The sequence below is a fragment of the Neoarthrinium moseri genome (genome assembly GCF_022829205.1).
Source record: "Neoarthrinium moseri strain CBS 164.80 chromosome Unknown scaffold60_Wmoseri_CBS_16480, whole genome shotgun sequence".
NCBI lineage: Eukaryota > Fungi > Ascomycota > Sordariomycetes > Amphisphaeriales > Apiosporaceae > Neoarthrinium > Neoarthrinium moseri.
The window spans coordinates 42,922-54,532 of NW_026055174.1; the positions used below are offsets into that span (position 1 = coordinate 42,922).

Here is an 11,611-nt window from a genome sequence, read left to right on the forward strand (position 1 = left end):
TCGTGGTGTAGTACAACAGCTCACAACTCGACTTTTGGTTGCGCCGAGAGGGCAGAGACGGGCCGGATGCGCCGGTATTGCGGGAACTCGACTCGGTTAGAAGACCCCGTCGAGTGGGTATGCCCAAGGGTTGTGGGATTTGACTATGAGCTTCCTGGACGGGCTACTGACAACTGACGGAGAGTTAAGGTGCAACAGGAAATAACGCAAAGTATCGGGCAATTGGAGCTGTTCGTGCTGGCTGTTCCAGAAAGAGATGCCAGGGCGTTCAAGTAAACAAGTATGTATCCCGGCCGGGCATGCCAAGTCCAGGGTCCCTGCCGAAAAGTCTGTTGATTGCTGACGCCGCGGCGGTGCCACGATGGATTGGAACGGCGCGCCCCCGTTTTGGCCCAAAGCCCACTAGGGACCCCACGGCTGCCGGATCACTGCCTCACTTGAGTCTTTGGCTGACAAGGCAGACGGATTGCTCGCCTGCCAGGGGGTCTTTCTTCAACCACGGACCAGTCCAAGGCATTGGATGCTTCTCAGGGTAATGGACGATCCTCGTGGCTGTTCATTTCGACGGTGACGACGGCGGCAAGGAGGCACGTGCGGCGCGTCAAGCCTAAACTTTCGGACTGGTATTTTTTGACGTCATGGTGCTCTGCAAGCGTAGACTGTCATCATTCATGGCAGATGGTTATGGCGGGCAGTTTTAGGCCCGGGGAATGGTCTTGTCCGAGATCCGTTGATTTATCACTACTATAACTTCATCCTGCTAGCGAGGGAGGGAGGACTCCATGCTGGGCCACCTCCCCCCCCTATTGTGAATTGTACGAAATTGTGCGGGAAACATGCTGTCTGGCTCTACTCGGCAGGTTAGCATGGGGCAGACCTTTTCTTTCCCCTGCACATGGCAGCTGGAGTTGCTGGAATGCTGAGTTCAGCTGGTGTCTACATACGGATGATTGCTGACATAATTCGCCTATCACGGCCAAGAAATGCATCTAGTTGGTTGGGTCGTGGGGTTGACTTAGGCAGACAAATTAACAGCACAGCCCCCAAGGAAGCAAGATCACCCAAATTGCGGGATCCCGCAATCTCATCGTGGCTAGGGCTCAGTGCGAGGGCTCAGTGCGAGGATGAGTATGTAGAGGCTGCCCCATTCATCTGGTCTATTCTAACGTTTGAGTGCGATGGCCGCCCTGGAAGCCTTGGCCAATTGATTTGCTTTTGATTTACCAGGCTTGCCAGGCTGCTGGGCGCTTTTGGAGTCCCGACAAACCATACTCCAGCCTGTGATCGCCCGTTGACCGCATAACCCAGTTTTATCTAGTCATGAGAAACCGCCGTTCGAAGTTCTGCTTGACAAACCCCAGCGTCATTTCTTCACGACGGAGCTACTAGACATCTAGTTGTCCGCACCCCGGTCACATATGCAGTGTCTCCTCCACCGTCCATTGGCCATCAATATGTTGCTAGAAACCTCGCACGCTCGCTGATGCACCTTTGTCTAAACCACCAATAAGTGAGAGTGAAACGCGGAACTCCCTTTCCAGGGAATTCGAAACTTCAGGATAACGCCAGTCCGATCTAAAGATGCCATGATCCGCCCATGTAGTACAAAGCGGACGCGGCGGCACTCCACAGCGATGCCGCTGTTTTCTGCTCAGTTGCCAAGGGATCGCTCAAAACCTCTGTTCGATGTGATGCAAGAAAAGAAAACCCAAAAATCCTCCTCCTACCCCCCTATGAATCAAGGACACCGCAGCCTGAACGTTGCGATCAGACATGACAGGGAGGCTTGCCGTTTACCCCTTTGACTTGCGTGTTGGCTTTCTGCCTCTCGTTGATGGTGGTGGAGGCTGTTCACTGTGAAGATGGCCGAGGTCTTCCACAGCCATTGTATTCGACCAGTTCAGGCACCGGTATGACGGCTGCGGCTCCGGCGAAGGCTGGTTCGTTTTCCGGGTGCTCATGCGCTTCGGCTCCTTGGCCTCCTCCTTCTTGTCCTCTCCGTCGTCCTCTTCGGCCGCGTTCAAGTACTTGCTGCGACTCTCCATGCCGTTGATGATCTTATCCTTGAAGTTGATAAGTTCCTTTCGTAGCTTCAACTCGTTGAAACCTCGGGGATCCAGCCAGTTGAGTAATGAGTCCACATCGGCCGGGTCGGAATAATAGCCCCATTGGTAAGCGTTGAACACACTTGTCCGGCCCTCCTCCATCTTCTTCCGCTGAGGCACCGTGATCTTGAACTTTTGCTTGTACTCGGCCTGGTATTCAGGAGCAAGATCGATATAACCTTCTCTTTCTAGGTCGTCGGGGCCTTGCACCCAGATGCAGCCATTGGCGTAGCCCGCCTCAGCGGTCGAGCTTGTCGGCAACCCACCGTAGGGCATGCCATTCCGTTCAAACCAGTAGTATCGGTTCCAGAACCTGTCTTTGCCCAGGACTCGAGTGCGACCACAGTCGGCTTCCCGCAGATCGTTTTCGATCACCCCGACTTCATCCTCGCACTGTTTGATGTAGGCCTCTTTCTTTTCGATGTCCTTGAGCAGCTTTTGGAATTGCTTCGTCTGCTTGGACTGCTTGGCGTCCGCCTTCGCGGCAGCCTTCGCCTCTTCGGCCTCCTTTCTCCGCTGTTCTTCCTCCTCACGCTTTCGTTGGCGTTCGGCTGCCCGGTCGCCGCCACGGCGAGTAGTGCGGCGGGCGTGAACATCCTCATCACTCTCGGCAGTTTCTTCGTGAGGCTCTTCAGCTTGCGACTCTTCGGCATCCGTCATCTTGACATCGCCGTTCGTTTTGGAGGCTTCCTCAGACTTGGGAGATTGAGGCATATTCTCAGGTAGCAGAAGCTTGCGCTGGTCATTTAGGGCCTTGAGCTCCTCAACGCTGAACCAAAGAGTTAGTATGTGCAGTACAGTACCGCAAAAAGGGAGAATCTCGACTTACGCCTGCTTCCTATTCCTCTGCCACTCAATCTTCTCCTTTCGGTAGCCTGTCATGGTCTCGGCGCAGTCCTCCATGTATGCACGGACGGCCTTGGTCTCGGCGGTCAGCATGCAGATAATCTGCAGGGCCTGGATGCGAAGGTTGAGATCGAGATTTCCATAGCATTGGCGTACGGTCTCTTGAGTGGGTTCCTCCTCGTCGGCGGGGACCAAGTGGGCCAGCAGCTCCTCGCAAACCTCGGTCTTCTTGGGATTCTTTGACAACTGATGCAGCAATCCGACCATGATGAGCTCCCAGCCTCCCTCCTTGAAGTCGCGCTTTTTCAGATGCTCGATCCAATCATAATCCGCAAGCACCTCGGTGGCGCGGTGCTTCACGGGCGGCTCGGCAGCCTCCTCTTCAGCAGCGGCAGCAGCTTCAGCCTGCAACCTCTCGGCCTCGGCCTTGGCCAGGCTGCTCCGGGTTGCGCGGGTTGCTGGCTTTGGTTGTGGCTCAGGTTCCGGGGTGGCCGCTGTGCTCTCATCTTCGTCGTCGTCGTCCTCATCCTCGTCGTCTTCTTCAAGCTCGGGCATGCGCACTTGAAGCTTGCCACCATCCGCCTCGCTGCTGACCAGCTGTTTCAAAACTGCACAGTGGATCTCGGTAAACATCTCACATGGTAAATCGGCAGTGGTAACCTCCATGGCCTGGATGAAGTCGTCAAAGGTGAAGGAGTCGAGCTTGAAGATCTCGCAGTATACGTTCAGGGTGTCCCAGGTTTCCAACAGCGGCCCAATGGACTTCATCAGGATCTTGTCGTTCCGCGCGTCCGTGTCGACGACGCCCTGGGGCGGATCGCTGCAGAGGAACTTGAGCGGAGGACGCACGTAATCGTCGCGGGGCTCCAGCTGCAGATCTTCGATCGGATACTTCGGGGGCGGTGGTGGCGGTGGCGGCTCGGGTGCTGAGAAGACGGTCGGTGCAGGCGGGGGGGCCATGTTGTTCCGAAACGAGACGGGGAACTGGAATGGGTTGTTCCCAGGCATGTAACCGGGGTCAGGCCCAACGTGAACGCCCTGCCTCCCCTTGAGGGGCGGCTCGTGATGCGGGTGCCCGTGCTGGTGCTTCGCCATCTTGTGTGCCTTGGGCGCGGGCTTGAGCTCGGGCAGTCGCGTAGGGCCGAAGGTGTTGTGGAAGGAGCCGTTGGACAGGTTCGGCTCCTGCACGCCCAAAGCCTTCCGCTGGGCCTGGTGCTGCTTCCTCTCCAGAAGCTTGTTGTCGTAGCGCAGGTGCGGCGGCACGCGCGTGTCAATGTGGTACTGCGCGGCGACATCGTGCTTGACAAGCCACGGAGCTCCGTTCCAAGCCTCGCGCGTGACCGTCTTCTTGATGAAGGACCGCAGGACGGATTTTGTAAACACCTTTCTGTCCCTGTATATGTGATCCTCGTCGACTACGGCCTCGTCGTCGGGTCGGCCGTCTATGCTGGTGAAGTAGCGCGAGTAGGGCGGCGTCATGGTGCCGTCCGGGAGGACCTTGCTGCCCAGGCGCGCCTTGTCCCTGACCACACCCGTCATGCGCTCGCCGGTAGAGAGGTGTATGGAGACGGCCTCGCCGGGGTAGTAGTCGGCCTTGAATTCATCGTAGATCATGTCCACGAGGTTGTCGATTCGCGAAATCGTCTGGAACTGGACGCGTCGCAAAACGGGGCCCTTGAGCGCTTCCGGGAAGGCCTGCTCCACCTCCTGCGCACCGGCCTGCTCGCTCCTGAGAGCGGCAAAGAAGGTGAGGCCGGAGTGGCCGGTGATCTGGCATATGAATCGCGGCTGTACAGGATCCGTGTTAGAGAGAATCCCAAGTTGTGTGTTGGTGTCTTGGTGCTGGTGGTACAAACCTGGTTATAGAAGTCCATGCTAGGGTACAAGTTAGTGTCATGCATGTTAGATGCGACAAGCCAGCCAGCGCAACTCACCGGTTGAGGTAGTCTTCATACGAGAGGAATATCTCGCCAGTCTGGGTGATGTGCCAGACCTGTGGTCGGATCTTGTCAGCTTGGGGGTTGCGCGGAGTATGCGCCGCGTATAGGCAATTATACAGCTGGGGCGCGATAAGTATAGGTACATACCTCGACGGACTCATCGTCCACGACGGGCGTCTGCAGGAACTGCACCGGCTTTCGCTTGAAGAGCACCTGAACGCGTGAGAAGGGCGGCGGCCAAGTCTGGGAGCGGCAGCACGACTTACCATGGCGGCGGCAACAGTTGGGTGAAGCCGGCACGGGGCCGGAGGACTAGTCGCCGATCAATCTGCAAGGCTGAACGTCAGCCTCGTGCGTGTAAGTGGTAGGGTGAGAGCCGGAAATGGGAGATTGAGAGGGAGGAAAAGTCAGAGGCAGACAGGAGCGGCGCGTTGAGTTGAGGGCAATGTTGTGGTGTTTGGTTGGCGGCCATGGGGCCAAGGTGGGTAGTGCAGGTTTGGTAGTCAGAAAACCCACGGGTCGGGCGGGCACATAGGCAAGGGAGGGAGGCCGAGTCTACATACGGGGGGGTCCAGGGTGGGAAAACGCGGTCGGAGCCGGGCAAGACGCGTCTAATCGGGCGCAGGCCGGTCCAGCGGATGGCCAGCTCGGGGGTGGTGGGCGTGCGAGGAGGACGCTGGCGAGCGCGACGATGCAGGGCGAGTATGTTGTTGTGGAAAAGTTTTGTCGAGGCACGGGGAGTGAGTAGTAGCTTTGACGGGGGAGGGAGAGGAAGAGGGCGAGGGCGAGGGCGTGGGCGTGGGCGGGCGTGCGTGGGAGAAGGACTAGGGAAGAAAAAAAAGGCGAGCGGCCTATGCATGTAAGTTATGTACCTGGGTAGTGTGTGTGAGGTGCCGGTAGGCAAGTGTGTACCCAAGGCTAACAAGTTAGTTGACTTGGTACTATTACCGTCCAGGTATCCATAGGGTCCATGGCTTGACTAACTAATAAGTGCCTTGCCTTACTTACTTACCTGCAGTCTACGGTAGTCCACGGTAGTCCACGGTAGTCTGCGGTACCACCAGCAGAACCAGCACCACCAAGGAGGCGGACGCGGACGGGAAGCGAGAGACAGACCGGGGTCCCACGGGTGGGAGCTGGCAGAGCTGGGGCGCCGCTGGGGCCAATGCCGCACGCTGACTGGCTGCGCGCCGCCGCCGGTGGGCTGCCCATCTGCTCGATTGGGTCGCGGAGCCCACCTCGATTGCAGGTGGGCCGTCGACCGCACAGCATCACCTCCTACTACCCCGTCGTCTTTCTTCCTTTGCGCCTGCATCACACCGCACCCGCCCATCCAACCCGCCTTCTTATACTCGATCTGCTCGCCACGACGCGGCGAGTCGCCAGGGCTTTGAACCGCGGTTTTTCGTCGGGTTTTGCGCCGTCTATGCCCTGCAGAGCCCTTTGCCCTTTTCTCGCGCTCAAGGTAGGTCAATCCGCGCCACCATGTCCTCCTCACGACCCAAGCCTTTGTCGAGGCGCTCCCGCTCCAACAACCCGTCGGACACAACACAGAGAATGCCGTATATCACGTTTGGCCACCAGCCTATTCGTTGACACCAATTTCCAGCACATTTGCGCCCGGTTTGGGCGAGGTGCAGCCTAGTATAAGTCGACCTTGATTTTACTCCTCCTTTCCAGAGGCGTATAAGACAGGTATAGGGCCAATCAATGGCCCAATTCTACCGTGAATATTACCTGGACCACCCGTATTCCTGTCATGGACGCGTTGCCACATGCTTCTGCACCTGACTGCCGTCTTGATTCTCGAAAACTTTGAAAGCGTGTCGTGGAGCTCCATGGGCCTTGGTGTGAGACTGAGCCCAGCGGGACTAGTTAAGGTGGCCGACAGGGGTCTGTGGGAACGAGGCCAACCCTGGGCCTAAACATCAACCATCCTAGGGGGGTTCAAAATTGCCAGTGCCTCGCATGACGACACGTACGGCAATCACACACGGCCCCAGAACCCACCCCTGACTCTGCAAGAGGACGTTGGTATCGGGACATCTCAGAGACGGGAAAAAGCAATCAACTCGCGTTTCGATTCGCTGGGTATAGCCATCTATAGAGAACAAGAAAGAGATCTAACTAGCTTTTTCCTAACCACCGCTACCAAGAAAGACTCACGAGGTGAAATAGACCACCATGAAGCCCAGCCAGCTCCCCACCACTCCTATGGCGGAATAGGAGCTCATAAACATCAAGGGGAGGAACTCATACCTCTTCCCAAACACCATCTGGTGTATAAGCGAGCAGTACGCCATCAGGGGGATGCTGACGGCGATGTAGAGGATGCTGAAACGGTCAAAGAGGAAGAAGCGCTGCCTGTTCGACGGCGGTGCGAGCCGGTCAAACACCGTCAGGAAGAGGATCAACCAGAATATGGTGTATACCGTCTTGATGGGGAACTCGGCCGGCGTGAACAGCAGTGGAAACAAGGAAACGTGGCCGGCCACGGCCAAGGGGCGGAAGGCGCTCAGATGTCTACGATCCTTGAGCGCAATGAGACTGAAGGGAATGATGACGAGCAGGATGGCCTTCTCGTGGACGTGCCATCCAAAGAGGAACGATGCGTATCCGCAGAGCGTCACGGCTCCGATGAAGGCATCCCAAGTCGGCTTCAAAAAGAGCTTCACCAGGGGGATAGCCTGGAAGAGCAGGGTCAGCGCGAAGCACAGCCGGGGCGTGATCTCAGGCAGGACGGCAAACGATGTGTCCCCCACAAGGCCTCGGGTGACGCTGTTGAGCGCTTCTTCCTTGACGGGGAGGCCAAGCCGGGGAGCGGCTAGGTCGTATCAGTCAGTCGATCTATAGATCTGCACCGAGCAGACGGCAGGACGGGACAGGGGAGGGCAGGGGCTTACCGGATATCAGAGCGCGATCCATGAAGGAGTACAGAGCCCAGACGTTGGGAGCCCAATAAGCATGGCAGAGTCCGCGCGAGAAGGGGAAGAGACGGCTCAGGATCTGAGGGATCTGCCCCTTGACGGCAAAGGGCCCAAAGGCGGCGCCGAGGATGCCGAGGATGCCGGCCCCGAGCTTGACGCAGTTGAGGAATTGGATCCGCAAGATGGACTTTGGGGAGAGGCAGTAAGCCCGGAGCAGATAGACCACATAGGCCGGCGCAAGGTAGGCGTATATGTGCTTCATGCACAAGAGGGAGGCAAAGACAAGCCCGCTGGTGAGGAGCCCGGACTTCTGCTTGGCCAGCACCAAGGACGCAATCAAGATGCCGTACATACACCCGTTGTATTGGAAGTGGATATGATCGATAATCAGCAGCCCCGGGGAGAGGAAGATGGAGAGCGCCGCAGCCTGAGCCGCCCGTTTTGGTACTCCATGATGGGCATCGATGAACCTAGAGATCCCATCCACGACCCTGTCAGCCACGCCGTACTTGTGGATAGAAACGAGGCGCAGAACGTATCCCCGACTTACATCTGGAGCGCGTACACCAGGGCCAGCTCGGTCACGATGACGGTGAACCTCTGAAAGTAGACTGTCTGCCAGCTATCGTACTCCAGGTTGTATACACGTAGCATGAAGGGATCGACCAGCTTGGCAACCTGGGAGAGCAGCCACTCGAAGTAGGCGAAGAAGGGTGGGTAGTCGAGGGTCCATTCCGACGTCTTCTCGTAGTACCACTCCCAGACGGGCAGGCTGTGGGTGATGGCCAGCCAGTTGCGATGGACCTCGAAGTCGGTAGATTTGCTGGAGAGAGAGAGCGAGAGCGCGGAGTCAGTTTCGAGCGGCAAGGCAGAGAAGAGAACAAGGGACGGACGCGTCGGCACGTACTATGCTGGGAAGAGGAGGATCTTGAAGGCGGTCGCGACAACTGCGCATTGCGCAATCGTCGGGTAGATCTCAGTCATGGCAACGGCTGGGCATGGCCAGGAGTGCTGCGACGGGCTCCTGAGCTGCTGCGATGCTCGCCGTTTCGATTGAACGCGCTGGCTTCTCGGGGGTCGACGGGGAGGGCAGCTAGGTACGACGCAGGATCGGCTCGAGCCATGAAGTCAATTCGGAACCCTGCAGCGAGGTCTCTCTTCCCCCCCTCCACATCGGCAACGAGAGGCCACGAAGCGCCGACATTTTGGGGGGTCCCCCTACGGTGCAAGTAGCTAGTTAAGCCCCCAAGGTAAAGCTCGCTAAGATAGGTACTAACTACCTAGGTATGGTATGGTATCCAGGTAGCTTAGGTGCATGGATACCTGCCTTGACCCAAGCTTAGCCAGCCAGCCAGCTAACGGTGCAGGAAGCGCGGGGGGGAAAGGCCCGCCCAGCCAGCTAACCGCCTTGTACCTCTCTCCTCTCTCCCGCTCTCCCGCTCTCTCACACCACCTAGGCACACACTCGCGACCCGACACTGACACGCATGGTATGTACGCACAGGCACACTGCACAGAGCCCATGCAGCTTTATTTGCTACTACATTTGTACCTTGAACGTCGCCACTGGACAGTACCGTACGTGTGGCCCATTGGATCGGTTTCAACCGTCGCTACCCCGGCTTCGTCTCAGCGTCCTTGAAACCCTGCAGCCGCAAGGTTGGCGTCGCCTCGAGCTGGGAAACCAAGACAAGAGGTTGGAGAAGCTCTAACGCTCTAACGCTCTAACGTCAGGTTAGCTGACAACATTGATTTATTTGTGCTGCCCATCGCTGTGACGTTCAGTGCCCTCCATCACGTCCCATCACGTCACGTCACGTACACACCGCACCGAGCGAGCAGGCCGGGCTTCGAGCGATTGCTGGTGATCGTGACCCATCAATCAATCAATCAATCATCTATTACCTTGGCAGATTGCGAACACGTTAGTAGCAGTAGTCGTCCGACTACGACTGCAAACCTGTGGCTCGAGCCCATTGTTCTAGAAGCAGTCCTCGGAGCCAGAGCTGCCTCGCAGCCCCAGGGGTCCCCTTCCCCTCGCCCCCCCCCTGACCCTAGTCCTCTTCCTCCAGGGATCCGAGCAGGGTTGAACAAAGGTCCCCCGTTTTTGGAGCCAAAGTGTCCTCAGCTTACCGTCGATGAAGAGAAAATCCTCTGGGTTTTGCACTCGTGATACTTGCCTTTGCTGATACAAACCCGCCAATCGCAAGGCAAGCACCCTTCAACCCATCTCTCCTACAGCTTCTCGACAGCTCGCCCGCTCTCGTCGCCATCTCGCGGGCTGCCCAGAGAAACATGCGCTTCTCACACCCGGCCTCGCTGGCCACATGGCTAGCTGGCGTCTCTCTGGCTGAGGCGCAAGCTCAGTTCCTGGTCGACCAACTCAGTTTCGGCTACACAGGCAGGTGAGTGCCGTACGCATCGTACAGACCAAAGTCCCGTGCCGCCTGATTTGGGTATGCTGACCAAGCCGGCGTCTCCTCCAACAGAATAAATGACAAGGGCCAACAATCCGTCCCGCTCTTCTCCATCCAGGGCCAGCCCGACGTGCCAGAGGTCCTGTCCAACAAGCTCATTCTCACACAGCCGTCCCCCGGTAACGCCAGGGGGGCCGTATGGGGAGACAACCCCAACAAGTACAAGGAATGGGTCGCCGACGTCGAGTTCAGGGTCAACGGGCCGGAGCGCGGAGGCGGCAACCTCAACATCTGGCTGGCGAGACGGGGCCTGCAGGACGTGGGCACGGCCAGCGTATACAAGGTCGGCAGGTTCGACGGCCTGGCCCTGGTCATCGACCGGTCGGGAGGCGGCGCCGGCATGGTAAGGGGTTTCCTCAACGACGGCACCACCGACTACAGCACCCACCACAGCGTCGACAGCCTGGCCTTCGGCCACTGCGACTACAGCTACAGGAACCTGGGCCGCCCGTCGCAGATCAAGCTGCGCCAGACCCAGCACAACTTCAAGGTCGAGGTGGACGGGAGGACGTGCTTCGAGAGCGACAAGATCCAGATCCCCCCTGGCTACAACTTTGGTATCACGGCCGCCAGCGCTGAGAACCCGGATTCGTTCGAGGTCTTCAAGATGGTGGTCATGACCGAGGATCTCAACGCGCAACACGAGGTCTCGCCGCAACAGCAGGCCAACCAGCAGCAGCAGCAGCAGCAGCAGCAGAACTCCTGGGCCACGCCCCCCAACCCCGGCGGCCACGGTCACGAGAAGAACATGCCCGTCGACGAGCGCGGCTGGGAGAAGGACATTGCCGACGCCAGCGCCGACTCCATCACCAGCTCCAAGGCCCAGTTCGCGGACCTGCACAACCGGCTGCAGAGCGTGAACCACCACCTGTCGACCATCTTCCGCGTCGTGGCCGAGCAGAGCTCCGTCGGCGAGAAGCGCCACGAGGAGACGTCGCAGGGCATCCACGACATCAAGCAGCTCCTGGACAAGCTGGGCAAGATCGACGCCATGCAGAACCAGATCCTGTCGCTCGAGCGCGAGGTCAAGGCCATCCGCCAGGACACGGCCAACAAGGTCAAGGACTCGGAGAACGCCATCAAGAAGATGCTCGGCAGCTCCCACGGCGACATGCTGCTGCACGTCGCCGACAAGGCCACCCCCAAGCACGGCAAGCTCATCTTTGTCATCATCGGCAGCCAGGTCGTCCTCATTGCCGCCTACATCTGGTACGAGCGGAAGAAGACCCTGCCCAAGAAGTACCTTTAGAAATGTAGATACCCAAGTGCGAAAAGGGGGGCCGGGCCGGGGAACTTGGGACGGCTGGCCTAATATC

The 11,611-nt window shown here is 58.2% G+C and overlaps 3 protein-coding genes across 3 annotated transcripts; 1 reads left to right on the plus strand and 2 right to left on the minus strand.

The window, feature by feature from the left end:
- Positions 1 to 1,793: 1,793 nt before the first annotated feature.
- Positions 1,794 to 5,160, minus strand: JN550_010870 (uncharacterized protein; the record flags this gene model as incomplete). Its single annotated transcript, XM_049309172.1, has 6 exons — positions 1,794 to 2,874; positions 2,935 to 4,739; positions 4,808 to 4,826; positions 4,886 to 4,944; positions 5,039 to 5,104; positions 5,158 to 5,160. 6 exons carry the CDS (start codon positions 5,158 to 5,160, stop codon positions 1,794 to 1,796), a joined length of 3,033 nt encoding a protein of 1,010 aa, XP_049167110.1.
- A 1,893-nt stretch (positions 5,161 to 7,053) lies between these two features.
- Positions 7,054 to 8,802, minus strand: JN550_010871 (uncharacterized protein; the record flags this gene model as incomplete). The annotated part of the gene is made up of 4 exons (XM_049309173.1): positions 7,054 to 7,715; positions 7,795 to 8,288; positions 8,369 to 8,641; positions 8,726 to 8,802. The coding sequence occupies 4 exons, from the start codon at positions 8,800 to 8,802 to the stop codon at positions 7,054 to 7,056; spliced, it is 1,506 nt and encodes a 501-aa protein (XP_049167111.1).
- Positions 8,803 to 10,113: 1,311 nt separating this feature from the next.
- Positions 10,114 to 11,544, plus strand: JN550_010872 (uncharacterized protein; the record flags this gene model as incomplete). The annotated part of the gene is made up of 2 exons (XM_049309175.1): positions 10,114 to 10,223; positions 10,308 to 11,544. The coding sequence occupies 2 exons, from the start codon at positions 10,114 to 10,116 to the stop codon at positions 11,542 to 11,544; spliced, it is 1,347 nt and encodes a 448-aa protein (XP_049167112.1).
- Positions 11,545 to 11,611: the final 67 nt, after the last annotated feature.